General features: G+C 43.5%; 1 protein-coding gene across 9 annotated transcripts in view; it reads right to left on the minus strand.

Annotated features, from left to right (window-relative positions):
• caskin1 (CASK interacting protein 1) overlaps positions 1-20,162 on the minus strand; it is a 692,879-nt gene that overhangs the window by 278,683 nt on the left and 394,034 nt on the right. For all 9 annotated transcript variants that reach the window (XM_072559871.1, XM_072559867.1, XM_072559865.1 and 6 more), the window contains exon 2: positions 16,789-16,840. In XM_072559871.1, coding sequence (XP_072415972.1) covers positions 16,789-16,840 — 52 coding nt within the window. The remainder of the gene's footprint in view (positions 1-16,788; positions 16,841-20,162) is intronic.

Consider the following 20,162-nt stretch of genomic DNA (forward strand, 5'->3'; position numbering starts at 1 on the left):
AGCTACAGGGCAGGATTTGCTGTTTATTACTTCTGTATGTTACTCAAATCCCATCAAATCTCAAGACTAGAATTAGCACTCACAAGTACATTGGGGAAAGGTTGACACTCCCCCATGTGACTGACCTAAACTGAGACAAGCAAAACGACCTGGGGGAAGACCCACAAATGTAGCAGTGCTCACTACAAGCATCAGATTGTGGGGCTACCTCAAGCGATTGTGGCACAGTAGATCAGTGGTTAGGACTGCTGGGCAAAAGAGAGGACTGCAGATGCTGGAAACCAGAGTTTAGATTAGAGTGGTGCTGGAAAAGCACAGCAGGTCAGGCAGCATCTGAGGAGCAGGAAAATCAATGTTTCGGGCAAAAGCCCTTCATCAGGAATAGAGGCAGGAAGCCTCCAGGGTGGAGAGATAAATGGGGGGGGGGGGGGGGGGTGGGTGGGAGGAGGAGAGAGATAAATGGGGGGGGGCGGGGGGGGAGAAGGTAGCAACAAGTACAATAGGTGAATGCTGCCTCACAGTGCCAGGGACCTGGGTTTGATTCCACCCTTGGGCATCCATCTTCATGGACGTTGCCTTGTGTCTGGTGGGTTTCTTTTGGGTGCGCCAGTTTCCTCCTGCAGTCCTAAGATGTGCAGGTTAGGTGGATCGGCCATGCTAAATTGCCCATAGTATGTAGGCTAGGTGGATTAGCCATGAGAAATGCAGGGTGACAGAGATGGGGTCTGTGTGAGATGTTCTTTGGAGTGGTGGTGTGGGCTTGATGGGCCAAATGGCCTGTTTCTGCACTGTAGGGATTCTATCACTATTACAACATAATAAAGGAACTAAGTCACCCAGAATGTCTCTGCTGTACTTGGCAAATTACTTCAAGATCCTTCCTTTTATCTTGCCTTTGAGACGATCATAGAGAATCCACTCTAGGGTATATCCTGGACTCTGATCAACGTGCTTTGCAATCTTTAATTGATGTTATTTTCCTCTTGAGAAAGATAAAGCTGCTTCTCTGGATAAACATGACCTCAATCACTTGCTTGATGCTGGAATAAACTGCAGATCAGCTTCAGTGGCAGACGTCAGTGTTGGAGCAAGGTGCTTAATCCCACCATGACCCTTACACAGTATTTACAGCACAGAAACAGGCCATTCAGCCCAACATTTCCATGCCAGGTTAATGATCCATATGAGGCTACTGCCATCACTCTTTATCTAAGTCCATCAGCATTGGTGAACTTCATTGTCCATTCTCTTCTCTTTTCTTCTAGTTCTGCCCATCTGTTGGCTTCGAAAGTTGCTGTTCCTCCTCAGATGATGGTTTGCCAGAGTTGCCTGTCCTTGGCATTGGCTTCCCAATTGTTGATGTCGATGTTGCATTTCTTCATGTTGGCTTTTAAAAGGCCTTTAAATCTCTTCTGTTATCCACCTCTTTTATCTTTACCTTCTTTAAGCTGGGAGTGGAAGATATGTTTCGGCAGACGTTCGTCGTTCATCTGAACAATATGACCACGCCATCTTCATTGGTTCTTGATGATGTAGGCTTCAATGCTTGTTGTTCTTGCATCATTCAGCATGCTGACATTGGTTCTTCTAACTTCTGAGCTGATACTCAAGATGTTTCGAAGACAGCATTGATGGAACTTTTCAAGTGCCTTCAGATGTCATCAGTATGTTGTCTACGTTTCTGATACATATAGGAGCATTGGGATCACCACTGCTTTGTACACTACCATTTTGTTCTCAGTACGAATGTCACGATCATGAAAGATTCTTGTTTGGAGACTTCCAAAAGCTGTTCCAGCACATTTAAGACAATGTTGGATCTCGTCACTAAGGTCGACATTGGAGGAGAGGTGACTTCCTAGATACAGAAAGTGGTCCACGTTTTCCAGGGTTGTTTTGCCAACTTGAATTGATGGTTCAACCCGATTTGTCTCAGTTGATGATGGTTGGTAGATCATCTGAGTCTTCTTGGAATTGATGGTAAGTCCAAGTTTTGTGTGTGCACGGTTGAAGACAGTCAGAATCTGTTGTAAGTATTTTATGAGAGGGCTGCAACACTGTTGTCGTCTGTATATTGGAACTCAATGAGGGAACTCATCAATGACTTGTTTTTGGACTTAAGACGGGCAAGTTTGAAAAGTCTGCCATCTGTTCTGTAGACAACTTCAATTCCTGGGGGTAGGTCATCCTTGATGATGAGGATGATTGTTGCAATACAGATGGCGAACAAAGTTGGGGCAATCACACATCCCTGTTTTACTCCTGATCTGGCTTGAGAAGGCTCACAGTTACTGTTGCTGACCATAACTGTGGCAAGCATGCCATTATGGAGAAGTCTCAGGATTCAAATATACTTCTCAGGGCATCCAAAGGTGGACAGGACATCCCATGGACTTCCCTTGAGACCGAGTCAAAGGCTTTGGTGAGGTTGATGAATGCCATGTATGAAGTTGTTCATGACAGTTTTCTTGTAGTTGTCACATAATGAAGATCATGTCGATTGTTCCACATGATGACCTAAAACCGGCTTATGTCTCCAGAAGGATCTTCTCAGCTACAGGCTTGAGCTGGTTGTTTATGACACGGGGGTGAGGATCTTTCCTGCTTTTGCTAACAGGGAAATTCCACGCGAGTTTCCACATTCAGATTGATCACCTTTCCTTTTGTAGATTGTAACAATTGTTGAATCTCTCAGGTCTGTTGGTACGTCTTCATTTATCCAGGTCTTGATGAGAAGGTGATGCAGTTGGTAGTGAAGCAGATTACCTCCAATTTTGTAGACCTCAGCTGATATTCCATTGACTCCAGCAGCCTTGTTGTTTCTCAAGTTTCTGATGGCGTCCTTGACTTCTTCAAGTGTTAGTATTTTGCTTAGAGAGTGGTCAATGGGCTGTTTTGATATGTTGTTGATCACATTCCTGTCAAATGAGATGGTTTAATTTAGAAGATCTTCAAAGTGCTCCCTCCATCTAGAATTGATATCAGCATTGCTCTTCAGGATGGTTGAACCATCTTTGCCTTTGAGAGGGGCTTGACCATGAATGGATGGGCCAATAATAGCTTTAGTTGTGTTGAAGAAGTCTCGAGTGTCATTGATGTCTGCTAGTTGTTGGATTTCCTGAGCTTTCTTTCTCCACTGTTGACTTTTCAGGTTTCGGGTGCTCTTTTGCATTGCAGCGTTGCATTCCTGATCGCGTTTCCTTTTGTTAGCCAATTGTTGGTTATTCTGTTAGCAGATGAAAGCTTTTCTCTTTTCATTGATAAGATGTTGGAGTAGTTTGTCGTTATCATCAAACGAATCCTGATGTTTTCTTGTCTTGAACCTAATTGTTTCTTTGCAGGATGTGATGACAGTCTTCTTCAATTGATTCCAGTAATCTTCTATGGATAGTGGGATTTGTTGAGGCAATTGTTCTTGAGAATGTTGTTGGAACATCTGTACATGGTTGATGTCTTAAAGGATGTCAACATTGAATTTCTTGATAGTGTTCTGATTTTAGTGTTTCCTTCTGGGCTGAATCCTCATTCTCATGGTGGATGAGATGAGTCAATGGTCTACCCAGTTCCCATCCGCACCAGTAACAGCTCTTGTTATCAGTACAACTTGTTGGCCCCGAGATGTTACGATGATGTAGTCGATGAGGTGCCAGTGTTTGGATGCTGTCAGGAGATTTTATGCCTGTCTTTCTGGTGAAATAGGGTGCTTGTAATCTCCAGATTGTGTTCAGCACATGTGGTGAGGCGGAGTGTTCCACTGACATTGACCTTGCCAACTCCTTCCTTGCCTATTATTCCAGTCCGGAGCCGATGAACATTCCTGACTCTGGCATCGAAGTCTCCCAAGAGAACAATCATGTCATTGTCGGGAACAGAGGAAAGGACATTGTCAAGTTGGGCGTGGAAGTTCTCCTTTACTTGGTCTTCAGCGTCCAGAGTTGGAGCATAGGTGCTGATGATGGTGGCATGTTGGTTCTTAATGAGCTGGATTCACAGAGTCATGAAACATTCATTGATTCCCAGTGGTTATTCTGTCAGCTTCTGAGGTGGGCTGTTTTGGATGGCAAAACCTACTGCATTGATCCTCGATTGTTCAGGACCAAATCCTTTCCTGAAAAAAAGTGTATTGACCTTGTTCTTCCTTTAGTTGCCCTTCTCCTGCTCTGCGGATCTCACACAGAGCAACAATGTCAAAGTTGAAGTTTTGGAGTTGCCGGGCAACAAAGGCAGTTCTCCTCTCTGGCCTGTCTGAGTTTGGGTTATCCGTCAGAGTTCAGGTTCCAAATTTCATAGTTTCACTTCTTGATGTTTCTCGATCGCATGATGTTGACCCCTCTGGATACGGCTTTCCAGACAGGATGGGGTGAAGCAGACTATTTTTAGGGCACCTTTTCTGGCCCCCTCCCAGTTCAGGATGAGCAGAGTGGATCCTAAATAGGGCTGCTCAGACATGAATACTGCTACTCAACAACTTTCCTGCTCCTGCCCAAACGTTGAGTGACTGAATCAAGTATTCACTGCTTTCATGCCGGTTCTTGACTGGGAGCTTCCAGCCATCCCATTGCCTGCTCCCGTCTCCCACCCCCCATCGCCGAAAGACTTGAAGAAGTAGCCTACAGAGTGAAGATTCCTGTGCATGTATTTGTTTAGTGTGTACTTGATGGTGCACTCCAAGAAGCCCACGATACTTCACAAATCAACCAACTGATTCCAATGGCATGGGTACCCACGATGAATGGAGCTGATGGATTTGTTGCAGCTTCATCCACCTTCAGTGAGCCAGTGAGTTTGAAGTAACTTCATCTACCGTTGAGATCTTGGTTGGATTGTTCTTTGTCAGGGACCTTACCGCCATGGGTGACCCTACCAGGAGCATAGATCCAGGTGGCATCACTCACGAAACCTCAGGACCGCACAAGCTTCTCCACCACGATAAGGTGACAATGCACAGAGAGCTTTCTGGGTGTACATTCTCTGTATTAAGATGGTGCTAGTGAGTGGCGATTCTAAACAACAGTTTTTCACTGTATTTGTAATAAACACATATGACAATAAATAAAATCAATATTCCTTTATTCATTTCTCCTTCATGTGCTTAGCCAACTTCCCTTTAAACATGTCTATGTTCTACCTCTCAACTGCTACATGTCATGGAATCACAGCATTATTAGGCCATCGTGCTTGAACTGGTTCTATTATCTACTGCCAATTCCCTTCCCTCCTTCCCCCCGCTTTATCCCAGCACACCTTTACTATCTAAACAGCCCTCTTGAATGAATCAATATGGCAACAAGTTCCATATTTTAACCTCTCTCTGCTTTTCAATTTCTCTCCTGAACTCATGATTGATTTGTGAGTGATGATGAACTCCCCAGCTCCCCTGCCATGGTCTGGGGTGCTCAGAGTGTGTTAACCTCACCCCCTTGGCTGCAATGATGTCATTGATGGGTGTGAGCTGGTCACCATCGACAGAGCTCATGAACACCAAGCATGTGTCCTCTTCTAATTATAAACATGGGTTGGACATGAACAAGTTACTCCTGCCCAAGTAATGTGAAATATTTAAGATATAAATCCAACAGTTGACAAAGAATAAAACAAATGGCCCCTTTCAGAAATGTTGGTGTATAGATCATAGAATCCCTACCATATGGAAGCACGTCATTTGGCCCATCAAGTCCCACCAGTGGGCAGCACGGTGGCACAGTGGTTAGCACTGTTGCCTCACAGCGCCAGAGACCCGGGTTCAATTCCCGACTCAGGCGACTGTCTGTGTGGAGTTTGCACGTGTCTGCGTGGGTTTCCTCCGGGTGCTCCGGTTTCCTTGCACAATCCAAAAATGTGCAGGTTAGGTGAATTACCCATGCTAAATTGCCCGTAGTGTTAGGTTAAGGGGTAAATGTAGGGGAATGGGTCTGGGTGGGTGTGGACTTGTTGGGCCAAAGGGCCTGTTTCCACACTGTATGTAATCTAATCTAATCTAAGTCCACACCAACCCTCTGATGAGCATCATACCCAGACCCATCTCCCTGCATTTCCCATGGCTGATCCATCTAAGTTACACATCCCTGGACACTATGGGGCAATTTAGGATGGTCAATCCACCTAACCTACACATCTCTGGACTGTGGGAGGAAACCAGAGCACCTGAAGGAAACCCACACAGACACAGGGAGAATGTGCAAACTCAACACAGATAGTGGTCCCGAGGATGGAATTGAACCCGGTTCCCTAGTGCGGTAAGGCAGCAGTGCTAACCACTGAGCTAGTGAGAGAGTGCCTCAATTCTCTACATTTTGGAGGTTTATCTGGAGGATCAGGGAGATGGGGTTGGGAGATCACATGGAGGTGCTGCACAATTGTAAATTCCTCCTTATCTTTGGAGGTAGCAGATTGAAGTAAACCGTGAAAGGCCCTTCAGTGAAAAGACCACTAGCCCCATCAGCTCCATTCTTATGTGTCTCAGGTTTCCTTTCTGTATGCACCATCTTTGTTGCCCTGACAGTGCTGCCTGGATTCAGTGTCCTGACAGCTCATTGCTATGGACAGTGCCCACTTTGGAAGTCCATTACCACGCAGGTCTGGCACAAGTTTGCGATCACAATCAGAACCATGGCTGGTAAATGTATATTGGCTAGCAACGCAGTCTTGTGTCCATAACCTGACATTGTTAACAACCCCAAACTTAACACAGAACAGGCTAATTATAAACTGGATCATTGATGAACAGCCAAGTGAACAAAGTGAATGGCCACATGAGGTGTAAGTGATAACAAACAGGAAATACCATAAGCGCTTCATTGTATATATTCAATATGGTGGGAGAAATTTTAATTCCCAAAAAAAAAAATTTGGTTGGGCCAGGTGAGAATTTAAGGTGTTAAAACTCTCGACCCCAACCCTCACCCATCTCCAATCTGTCCCCTTGGCGTTTAATGGAGGTGAATAAGGAAGTGAACAGATCACAGGTGCCAGTTTGGTTATTGAAATATTGTGGGGAAAGTGAGGACTGCAGATGCTGGAGATCAGAGCTGAAAATGTGTTGCTGGAAAAGCGCAGCAGATCAGGCAGCATCCAAGGAGCAGAAGAATTGACGTTTCGGGCATGAGCCCTCCTTCAGGATTCCTGAAGAAGGGCTCATGCCCGAAACATTGATTCTCCTGTTCCTTGGATGCTGCCTGACCTGCTGCACTTTTCCAGCAACACATTTTCAGCTATTGAAATATTGTTACTAGTATCACATCAAATCCATTTTTCAGGTTTGACAGTGACCAGGGATATCTCAGGACTCAAAGAATTCAAATGCACAAAGGGACAGGGACATTGGGAGAAAACAAGTGTGTTTATAGCACAGCTTGGGGGCCAAGAGAAAGAGGAGAGTTTACCTGTCACCACTGCCTCACTAGCTGCCTGCCTCCCTCCTATATTACCTCAGCTTATCCAAAGCCCATTCCCACCACATATCCCGACAAGTGTCAAGGATATAGTATTCCTAGCCAACTGGTCAATAAGGCTGACTTGCCAATAACATCAGATGCTCCACCCAGCCCCAGACCCCACAGCTTGACAATCCCACCCCTGTCAATGGAGGTTTTGGTATCTACAATAACTCAGGTTAAGTTTCTGTGCTGGAGGGTGACTGTTGCAAAATGGCAGGGGTTTATTTGGCTTTCAGGGAATGAACACTTCAGAGAGGTCATCAGGCTATTTTAGCCATCATAAGTAAGTCCACACTAACTAAGATACATGGAGAATGGGGGCTATCTTGTCAAAATAATTTTACAATATAGTGGGTTCAGAACAAGGAATATCCATGGATTCCCATCTTTTAATTTATGGACTGGAATCTGGGCAACCTGTTTGAAGCAAATGCAGGGTTCCGAATGAACCTTCACCCACACAGATTATCGAGCCGATGTCTGAAACAGATGCCATCCATCCAGAGTAGAAGTCATACAAGGGAAGCTTCATTGGGTTAGATTTGATGAACTAGGGTAGGAGGTTAGTACAAACCAACTGGATCTCCTGACTATAAATCCCATACAACATTTGATTAAAAGCAAAGTTGATTTAAAATATCAATATGGAAAAGTTTGCAAGGCTGTAAAAACAGTAATTTTCTGAGCATGTGCAGGTAGAAAGGGGCTGTACCAGGGATGGTAACAATGTAGCAATAGCAATAATACCATGAGATGTAGGAACAGAATTAGGCCAGGTGACCTATCGAGTCTCCTACTCCACTCGATCATGACTAATACATTCCACAACTCCATTCTCCTGCCTTCTCTCAGTAACCCTTGATCCCCTTACTAATCAGGAAACTACCGATCTCTTTCTTAAATACACACAATGACTTGGCCTCCACATTGTGGCTTTTTATTTGTAATCAAATCTCTGCCATTTTCCTCTGGTTTTTCTCACCTTTTATTTTATCAACTGGGCCAACTTTCAATACCTTACTGTGCAACTTTGAACTACATACTCTCTATCTGTCAGTATACAGGATCATCATTGGCACTGTATCCAGGTGAAAAGAAAACTGTTTCACAATGATTTGAAGTGGAGATGCATTACGGTATGTGCACAGCTGAAGAGGTAGGAGCAGAATTAGGCCATTCAGCCCATCCAAACTGCTCTGTTAGTCGATCATGTTTCTCAATCCCAATCTCCTGCCCTCTCCCCATAACCCTTGATCCACTGACTAATCAAGAACCTATCTATCACAAAGTTAAAAATCACACAACACCAGGTTATAGTCCAACAGGTTTAATTGGAAGCACACTAGCTTTCGGAGTGTCGCTCCTTTATCAGGTTATTGTCAATCACCTGATGAAGGAGCGTCGCTCCGAAAGCTAGTGTGCTTCCAATTAAACCTGTTGGACTATAACCTGGTGTTGTGTGACTTTTAACTTTGTACACCCCAGTCCAACACCGGCATCTCCAAATCATGACTATTTATCATAAAATACCTAAATGATTTGGCCTCCATGACACTCTGTGGTAATGAGTTCTACAGATTAACCATGCTTTGGCTGAATAAATTCTCCTGACTTCAGTTCTATTGGGTTATTCCTTCACTCTGAGGCTGTGTCTTCAGGTTCTAGTCTCTCCTACTATTGGAAACATTGTGTCTACATCCACTCTATCCAGACCTCTCTGTATTCTCAAAGTTTCGATCAGATTCCCCCTCATCCTTCTAACCTCCATTGAGAACAGACCCAGAGTCCTCAACCGCTCCTCGTATCACAAACCTTTCATCCCTGGGATCATTTTTACAAACCTCCTCTGGACCCGCTCCAACACCACCACATCCTTCCTTAGTTACAAGGCCCAAAACTACTCACAATAATACAAATGTGGTCTGACCAGAGCCTTAAAAAGCCTAAGCAGTACATCTCTGCTCATGTACTCTAGCCCTCTTGAAATTAATGTTAACATTGATTTTGCCTTCCTAACTGCCAACTGAACCTGCATGTTAACCTTAAGCGAATCCTGGACTAGAACTCCCAAGTTGTTTTGTGTTTCAGATTTCTGAAGACTTTCCCAGTTAGAAAATACTGAATGCCTCCATTCTTCCTGCCAAAGTGCATAAATTCATCCTTTCCTACACTGCATTCCATCTGCCTCTTCTTCACCTATTCTCCTAGCCTGTCTAAGTACTCCTACAGCTTCCTTGCCTCCTCAACACTACCTGTCCCTCCATCTATCTTTGTGTCATCTGCAAACTTAGCAACAACGCCCTCAGTTGCATTCATATGGTGCCTTTAAGGTTCTTAAACATTCCAACGCATTCCCAGGACACCATTCAGGACAAAACAGCCTGCTTGATTGGCACTCCATCCATCACCTTCAATATTTACTCCCTTTGCCGTGGATGCACAGTGTGGCAGAAGTGTGCATCATCTATAAGAAGATCTCCAGGTACACATCAAAGGTCCTTTGACAGCATCTTCTAAACCTAAAACCTCCATCACCTCAAAGGACAAGGACAGCAGATACACAAAAATACCACTACTTGCAAAATCTCCTCCAATCTAGATTCCACCCTGACTTGGAACTATTTTGTTTTTCTTCATAAGTGTTGTGTCTAAAGGATTGCAAGGGGCCATTATGAGAGGGGAGCAGCGGTCTTGAAGGGGATAGTGACATCATTGACAGGTTTGAATTTGAGGATCAGCATCTTAAGTTTTTATTTTCATGCAATGAATCTTGTATCCTGCGCATAAAGCAGATACATGGGAATGCCACCTATAAACTCTCCTCCAAGCCACTCACAATGCTGACCTAATATATAGGAACTAATCACTGCAGATGCTGGAATCTGTACTGAAAACAACAAATGCTGGAGATCACAGCAGGTCAGGCAGCATCCATGGAGGGAGAGAAAGCTTGCTGTCTCTCCATGGATACTGCCTGACCCACTGTGATCTCCTGATTTAATATATCAGTGTTCTTTCACTGTGCTGGGTAAAAGTTCTGAAGCTCCCTTCTTTACAATACTGTGGCTCCACTACACTGAACATAATATAGTGGTTCAAGAAGGTAGCTCACCACTACCTTCTCACAGGCACATATGGATGGACAATCAACATGATACTGGATTAGTGGTGCTGGAAGAGCACAGCAGTTCAGGCAGCATCCAACGAGCAGCGGAATCAACGTTTCGGGCAAAAGCCCTTCATCAGGAGCCTAGCCAGCAGCACTCATATCCCCTGAATGAAGTCTTATAAAATGATAAGGAAGGTGAAAGCAGGGCACCAGCTGAAATAATGCAGCAGTAAATACAAGAGGTGCTCCAGGACCCCTGACTGTTTACCCATCTATTACTCGCCTATGACTGCTGGATTTTCCATATATTTTTACAGGTCCTCAGCGTGTGATAAAATGGAATTTGTCCAACAGTTAATGCCAAATCAATCACTATAACAATGGAGTGGCCCACCAGAGAGCCTCTAATGTCAACCTAGACAAACCCACAGCTACACGACTTTATCGCCAACACCAACCACAATTGAAATCATGACTTTAAGTAAGCAACCCAATGATGCCAGCTGGGGGCTTAATGGTGGCATTGTTGTCCCCATTCTCCCAAGCCCACGAACCACTCCAGAGGGACCATCTAGATTGGTGCACGTTTGACCAAGCAAGACATTCAACCTCCGATCTCCTCTGCTTTAACTGATGTCCCTTTAAGCTGGACTCCATCATTTGTTCCAAGTCAGAGGAGCTAAATGAGTACAAGTACTGAGGGAGCGCTGCAGTGTTGGAGGTGCTGTCTTTGGAATGCGATGTTCAACTAAGACCTCTTTCCAGGCAGCCACAAAAGATCCCATGATCATTGTTAAATGAAAGTTAACGTTAAAGCTTTAGCACAGCTGGTTTGTAATGCAGTGATGCCAACAGAATGGGTTCAATTCTCACACTGTCTTATGTTACCATGAAGAATTCTCCTTCTCAATCTCACCTGGAGTGTGGTGACTCTCAGGTTAAACCACCAGCAGTTGTCTCTTTAATAAGACAGCAGCCCCATGGTTCTGGTAAGACTACAGGTTGTTCTGCTATAACGTGCTTTTTGTTAAAGCAAATTCACTGTAACCCAATTGATGAACTGGGGACACTGTTTCTAAAACGCGAACTTTTAAAACATATGGGTGGCACGGTGGCTCAGTGGTTAGCACTGCTGCCTCACAGCACCAGGGACCCGGGTTCGATTCCACCCTCAGGCAACTGTCTGTGTGGAGTTTGCACATTCTCCCCGTGTCTGCATGGGTTTCCTCCAGGTGCTCTGGTTTCTCCAACAATCTAAGGATGTACAGGTTGGGTGAATTGGCCATGTTAAATTGCCCGTAGTGTTCGGTGCATTAGGCAAGGATGAATATAGGGTTGGGGTGGGTTACTCTTCAGAGGGCTGATGTGGACTTGTTGGGCTAAAGGGCCTGTTTCCGTACTGTAGGGAATCTAATCATGTCAGCTATAACACGACTACATCACCAACACTTTAAGCGCTGTTTCTAAAGCGTGATTTTTCTATGACGTAGGGTTGCACAAGAACACAACCATCACGGCATAGAAGAACGAGTTGGAGAGTGACTTTAACCCTACAATGTTTTGTTTGTGGGAGCTTGCTGTGGGCGACAAAGCCTGATTTTATACAGAGTCCTTCATTAACACAAGACATCCCATGCCTTCCAGCCACTGTTGATGTGTAGTCATTGTTCTATTGTAATAATGTTTGCTGCATTCCCCCTGTTACAACAAACAAAAGAGTTTTATTGGCTGGAAAGCATTTTAGGACATTCGGGGGCCATGCTAGATAAACATGGGCTCCTTATTTCTGAACAATGTAATAATGATGATGGCATCGTAATCGTGAAGCTGCCAAAACCAACATAATTGCAAAGCAGCACTGACATTATTTCCTTCAGGCACTGCAGATGTTACTGACTGAGTGAGTATCTCACCAAGGGGTAATCATCAATCTATTCAAATCCAACATACCTGTTCAAATTATACCTTTTGTAATGTGTAGACAAGTGGTGACACATCTTGACGTCAAATAGAAGCTCAAATGTAAATACATAACCAGAAGCACTTCAACTATTAATATGCTGCCTTCTTTTATAATTGCACAAGACATTTCTGTGAGAATGAATGGTGCGATGTATTTTGGATAATAGCAGCATGCAGTCACCTGTGTTTCTATAGTGACACAAGCAAAAGGCCCAGAGGCTGGTAATATTTATTTAAGGCTCACAAAAAAAATGTTGAACTTTACCTGTTCACTGAAATCAGAATAATAGAATCATTCTACCGCGTGTAAAATATTCAGGGTTTTTAAATGATGATAGTGCCCAGCAGTTTAGTAACAGACTAATAAGCATAACATACTGAGTAACAGAACAAATGAATAGCAGTGGATGCTACTACAATTCAACCAAGGTTCATTTTTCTTTTCTCAGGAGCTGTTGCAATTCTCTCACACATTTCCGAAACCTTCCAGCTGCAGGGAAGCCTGGCCCCACTCCCAGTCATCACTACTGCTCTGCATTGATTGACAGCAACTGAAGTGACTTGGTCTTGCCAAGCCGGACTTCCACAAGAAGTAACTACTTAACTAACACAATCAGTAGTTGGTTTAATTGATGGGTCGGTGGCAATGGATATATTCCGGTCTTCACCCAGATGGCTAGACATTTGGTTCGCTTTAATAGCTTTTCCTGCCTCCATTTTCCGCTGCTTTGGAGTCAGATGTTTCGACCATACATATACACACTACACACACTCACACATACAGTCTACTCACACCCACACACACTCACATACACACACACACAAATAAACACTCTCTCACACATAACACACACAAACACTCTCTCACACATAACACACACACACACACACACCATATTTCCATTGAGGGTGTGCTCCTAGCCCTTCTCTCCTCCTCCTCCTACCCCAAAGGTTGAGGGTGGGGGGGGGGGGATCTGATGCTTATCTGTTTTAAATTACTCCATTGGAGCCCAGTCACTTAAGGAAGGATCATGGCAATGATCCCTCTCACCTCGAGAGTGTGGGAAGACAGTGAATCCCAACACACGTTCAATGGATGGAATGGCCTCTTCCAGTGCCACAAATGATTCCATGGCATATTTCCCATTGACAGATACCAACTGCCTTGGTTGGACAGGGTTAAAATCACCCCGAAAGTGAGGTTGCATTGATGAGGCACCATTGCAATCTGTGTATAAATGCTGCCCAGTTGTCTTTTCTGTGGCGTTTTAACCGGTATCACACAATTACCCACGATGGCTTACACCCTTTCGTCATCTTCAGTCAGCAGGTTTAAACTCTATCTAATTGAATTTCCATTGCTCCTTTTGTTATGGAATGGCCAGAATGCATGAAGAGAAAATGTATTTTTTTTGTGCAAAGCTATCTTCTCTTCAGCATGCTCTTGTTTAATTTTTTTAAAGAAGCAAATGGTCAGCACTGCTACACCCTTAAGATGGTTGCTGCAAACATATAGCATGCTATAAACCTTCCAGAACATTCTACAAGTCAGAACCAACTGGGCCTTATGTACCTCGTTAACACCTGGAGATTCACTCTGCTACCTATTGTGAACACAAAAGCCTAGAGACGTTCAGGTTCACATGGAGACCATGACAGAAGTGAATTGCAAAGCACAATGGTCCGAGACCATTGTAATGGCATCTCAATTAGCTGTTGCAATCGACCATCAACACCATTGCAACTGGCAATGGCCATCTTGATGAGGATAATCAACATACCTCATGTATCAGACTGGCTTTAGTGGAAATCACCCTGTCATGTGATTGAAACTGGGCTTCTTGAGCAACTTTTAAAATATTTTCGTTCTGACTTCGTTGCTGACTTAACATTCCGAGAAGAACAGCTCCAGGCCTTAGCAACTGGAAGATCCGCTCTCCATCTCTCTTCCTCTTAAAAGTCTCCTCACTGGAAGGAACCTTGGGCTTCATCTGCCACTCTGGACTAATTCTCCAAGACCAAAAATTATTGCTGCACCCTTCCTTACATCCACTTGCATTCAACTCCCAGGAAAAGAATTGCTACAAGATCACCAAACTGACAGACTTCCAACTGGACCGTGACTTTCTTGACTTAACAGTCAAGTAAATTTTTGCATTTTAAGGAATTCATAATTTAAAGTTCCTTATATTTCTCCTTCTGTCTACCTTGTACGGTTGAGTTAAATAATGAAGCAACTTCCCCATATTTCAGACATTTTGTCAAATAAACCCTAATTTTGATTTCATCTTGAGGAATTCTGTGGTGGGTTTATTTCTAAGATTAGAGGTCAAAAAATACACAGTTTGGTGAACGTGCCTTGGCCTATTGGGACGGGATTAAAATAAAAACGAAAGCGGGATATCATACAATACAACGCAAGTTCAGGCATAAGAGGGGAAGAGTAATCACAATTTAAATTCAACCCATCATTCCATTGTCAATGACACAACCTGCCAGCGGTTTTGTCCTTCACCCTCTTTGTTGTGGAATGTAGGGCCAATTGCTCTTTTGTAAATGTGATGGGATGGCTTTACCCTCTCCAACATGAAATGTGCAGCTGAACTTTCCTTCACGTGTCAAGAATCTGATATTGGGACAATTTCCAGATTCCGACCATTCCAGTCTCTGAAGTCCACAATGATCTCATGAGAGGTGGCCAATTAATGAGCTGCCTCAATATTCGCTATTCAATAGCAGGCAGTGGATGGGAGCCCAGTTGGAGAGCCTGCAGTGTTAGACAGCAGTCAGTCCAAACGGGACAGCTATCGCTGATGAAGCAGAAAGGAGCCAGTCTTCAAAGTCACCTCAGATGGAGGATCTGTCAGAAATGTGAAGAAAATTGAAATGAACAAAAGCTCATGGCTGCTCTTGCCATCAGCATAGCAAGGATAGCCCTCCGAAGGATTGACTGTGGCTGCAGCCTTTACATTCTTTGCATTCTCATCGGTAGGACATTAAGGAGACTCTCTGAGAGCCTCTGGCCTGCTATTGTGAAGTCCCCTTGGTAGGTGCTGGGCTGTGGACTCAACTGACAGCTGGGTCTGATTCACAGGAAATGGTGACAATTTCAGACAACTAAAAAGAACTTTAGCTGGATTTCTGCCTCTGACGAAGATGCTATGGATTCCTTTGGCACCCTGTCCCTGGGAAAGTCCTCCCTTTCTCTCCCCCCAATTCCACCCATGATCTCCCATGAGTCACTGGTTTACCTTTCTACTAAACCATTGAAAGGATGAGATAAGACTCAATCTCAGGCCAATGCATGAAGAATAGCAGCCACCAGTCACGTTAATCAATGTCATATTCTGCTTGCTTTAGACATCCCAGAATGTCAAGTTCTTCTGTTCACTGATCTTCATAATTATTACGCTGAAAGCTAGACTTTCCTTAGGGGGGCCCAAAAGCGAGAGACCCAAAGAGCACCAGAATTCCGACATCACCTGCACATTCACACTTTGCTTATGGCCTCCATGGGTGGTTCACCCAAAGAAAAGATATCATTTTGGTCTGGACTAGCAACAGCCTCTGATTCTGTTCAAGGTAGTCAGGGGATTTGGTGTTGTAATGAGGAATGGGACAGGGGATTGGATGATTATGGTTCAGAATAGGTGCTGAACAGACACACTGTAAGTCACTGACAGACCCTCCCCAGGACAGGTAACAGATATTAAGCAGGGCTTACTCCAAGTATCTCAGGACTCAAATCAACATTTATAAATGGCTTAATCTCCATGCAAGGCTGCCATCCAAGAATAAAATGCACCCCACAAACTAGTGTACAGTCAATTTTGATTACTATGTCCTTTTTCAGACCAACATCTGAAAGATAACGATAATTAAACATTACACAGAGGGCTCTGTAACATTATTTCACATGAACAGGTATATGAAGTGCTCATTAGTCTACACTATTTAGATTATTTATTTGGTGTATAGAGAAAGCAGATGGGCGGCTGTAACCAATTTTCTATCACTGTGCATTCAGAATAATACATGTCAATGAACAGCATGGCACTGGGATGCAAATTCAGGACATAACCTTGTTTCTGCAGCGAAGTGTTGAAAATGCTGAGTGTCAGTTAAAAATGACAGTCATTGCTTACAACGACACACTAAATCTAATTCATCATTCTAAAGTGTTCTGTGATTAGTTCTGGACTGAGCTGCAAAGTAGAATTTTATTCATGTGATGCCTTGTGACTGAAGTGTTCAGAGACATGTTCTAATACATCTACTTACCCATCTAGATCTTGAAAGTTCACATTCACTCTCTTGGCAGATCCTAACAGCTCTGCAAAAGGAATAGAAGAAAAACATTTAGACATGAGCAGAGGAAGAAAATTGAATTACAAAAAAGCCATCAGTACAGAGGGTGGCTATTTGACCCATCCAATTTGCACTGGCCAAATGAAAAACTTTCTGATTAATTCCATTACCTTACTCTTTCACCTTCGCCTTGCAATTTCCTCTCCAGCATGTACGGAGAAAAAAAAACTTGCATTTCTATAGGTCCAAAGCACTTTTACAGCCAATGGTCTACTTTTGCAATGTAGTCACTGGTGTGATGTAGGAAATACACAGGATGGCACAAACAGCACTATGGCAAACTAACCAGACAAGTTTTCCTTTGTGGTCCTGATTGAGGATTAAATATTAGGATGCTTTTTGTCAAAAATGTGCCATGGGATTTTTTACATCTATTTACCTACTAGAGAAGGAGCAATATTTGACCTTCTCTTGGGAAATAAGGCAGGGCAACTGAGTGAAGTGTTAGTAGTGGAACACTTTGGGAGTAGATAATAGAACAATTCTATTAGTTATGAAATAGTTATGGTTAAGGATAGGTCGTCCATAAAAGTTAAAGTTCTTAATTGGAGTAAGGCAAATTTTAAATGGTATGAGACAGGAACTTTCAAAAGTTGATTGGAATAGACTGTTCACAGGTAAAGGGATGACTGACAAATGGGAGGTTTTCAAAAGTGTGACAATGAGAGTTCAGGGCATTATATTCCTTTTAGAGTGAAGGGTAAGGCTGAGAAGTGTAGTGAACAATGGATGAATAAAGATATTGAGGTTCTGGTCAAGTATAAAAAAAGAGTCATACATTAGATGTAGACAACTGGGATCAAATTAATTTCTTGAAGAGTATAAAGTGTGAGAGAAATAGTGTCTCAGAAACTTGATTGAGGTTTTTGAGAAAATAACCAAAAAGATTAATGAGGGCAGAGTTGTAGACATTGTTTACACGGACTTTAGTAAAGCCTTTGACAAGGTTCTGCATGGTACACTAATTAATAACATTGGATCCCATAGGATTCGGAAAGAGTTTGCCAATTGGATACAATGTTGGCTTGATGGTCGGAGACAGAGGGGGTGGTGGAGATTTGTTTTTTAGGTTGCAAGCGTGTGACCAGCAGTGTTCCACACCAACTGATAATGGGTCCATGTTTGTTTATCATTTATATAAATGATTTGGATGAGGCTGCAAACTGGTGACTAGAGAAAAGTTCTGCTCACAAGAGTGAACAGAGCACAGTGACTGTTTACTTCACTGTTACAAGAGAGTGGGCAGACGCACCACTTCCCAGACTCCACCTTTACAAAATACCCTCTGAATGTTGGTGGTTGCCCAAAACTGATAATTTACTGTATGTGGGATCTTGCTGTGCATGGTTGGTTGCTATGGTTCCTGCGTTATGACAGCGACTAAATGTCAAAAGGCTTTGCTGGCTGCATGTGAAACACTTGGGCTACCCCACGGCATTATTTAAACACAATCAATTTCTTTATTTGAGCACGATTGAGAATAAATCTCCACCAAGACCACATTGCACAAAGTTAAGATAACCTGCAGTGCCGTTTAAAAAAAAGGGACTAATATTTACTCTCATTTAATATACACTCAGTATGCTGACGATTCCTCTCCACCCTCCCTGGAGAGCTGCAGTTGCCTCCTTAGTATGGAAGAGAGTTAGAAAGGAGATTTATTGAAGTTAAGAGAGACAGCGTTGGCAACAGGCCAAAAGCAGCAGCTGTCTGAAGTGCAGGAAGATAGCAGCTCTGCATCTATTTAATAAAGCTACATTTAGTACCTCGAAGAACGGGATTTTTTTTGGAGGTGCAAGTTTGGGATAAAGTTGCCTTAGAATCTTTCAGAGCAATTGGGTAGAGGTATGGTTTATCAACAGGCAGAAGGAAAACAGGTCCAGCTGAGAAACATGGTCCTGACAGATCAGAGAGAAGGGGGAGGAATAAGGCTACGCACCTTGCTAGGTAGTACTGGTGAACTGAAAACTTGCCTTTATATGCTGCAGGATGTGACTGTAAAGTCAGGAATTCCCAAAGCAATAGACAGCCAAAAAAAAGTTTGTAGCATGGAAAATATAACAAAGGCTCACAAATAAGAATGTGATGTAATGTCCAAATCCTCCATTTAGCTGGTGATTGAGGGCTAAGTATTGGTCAGGAGAGTGGCAAGAATCCCAACGCTCTTCTTTAAGTTAACGGCATGGGATTTTCTGTGCCCATTTGAGAGCGCAGAGCAGCTTTTGCTCAATGTCTCACACAAAAGAACAAAAGCAGAGATGCCTTTGGTAATGAATGCAAATAGGATTTGTTCACAAAATGAAGACAGTCAGATATATGAAATGTGATCCTCTTTCTTGGCCATATAATCCTTCTCTCTTGCTCCATGCTTTATTGTATGCCCGAGCACAGGGTTAGGCGGACAAAATCTTGGCAAGGGATGGTAACTTTTTTTTTTAGATTACTTACAGTGTGGAAACAGGCCCTTCGGCCCAACAAGTCCACACCGCCCCGCCGAAGCGTAACCCACCCATACCCCTACATCTACATCTACCCCTTACCTAACACTAGGGACAATTTAGCACGGCCAATTCACCTGACCTGCACATCTTTGGACTGTGGGAGGAAACTGGAGCACCCGGAGGAAACCCACGCAGACACGGGGAGAACATGCAAACTCCACACAGTCAGTCGCCTGAGGCGGGAATTGAACCCGGGTCTCCGGCGCTGCGAGGCAGCAGTGCTAACCACTGTGCCACCGTGCCAAACTGACTTGTCAACCTCATGTCCTGGTGGAGGATGGGAACTTGTCACCTCAGGGTTCAACTGTGAAGAGTTAATGTGGAGAGGCTTGTGGGTAAGTAGGTTGCCAAACCATTCCTCCATAGAATAATGAATAACATATCATGAAAATGTACAGCACAGACAGATGATGCCTGGACCATCATACTTATGTCCTTTCTATGAAAGATCTGATCAGTCCTGCTCTCCTCCTCATTTACCAAAGCTCTTAGTTTTCTCCTTTCTAAATAGTTACTCAATTTTCTTTTGGAGGCTATGATTGAATCAGCGACTACCACCCTTTTAGACCGTGTGTTCCACTCACTATGTTAAGCAAAATCTCCCCATCCTCCTCCTTCTTTTATCTTAAGGTTATGCCTGGCAGCACTCCTGTCTTTGGAAACTGTCTCTCCTCATCTACTTGATGAAAGGTCCTCATTATTTTAAGCACTATCAATAATTTTTCGAAAAATGTAAGGACATGAGAAATATGAGGTGATGGAGGCAATTTGGAGTTTAACCATGCT

This window comes from Chiloscyllium punctatum, chromosome 40 (assembly GCF_047496795.1).
Source record: "Chiloscyllium punctatum isolate Juve2018m chromosome 40, sChiPun1.3, whole genome shotgun sequence".
Lineage (NCBI taxonomy): Eukaryota > Metazoa > Chordata > Chondrichthyes > Orectolobiformes > Hemiscylliidae > Chiloscyllium > Chiloscyllium punctatum.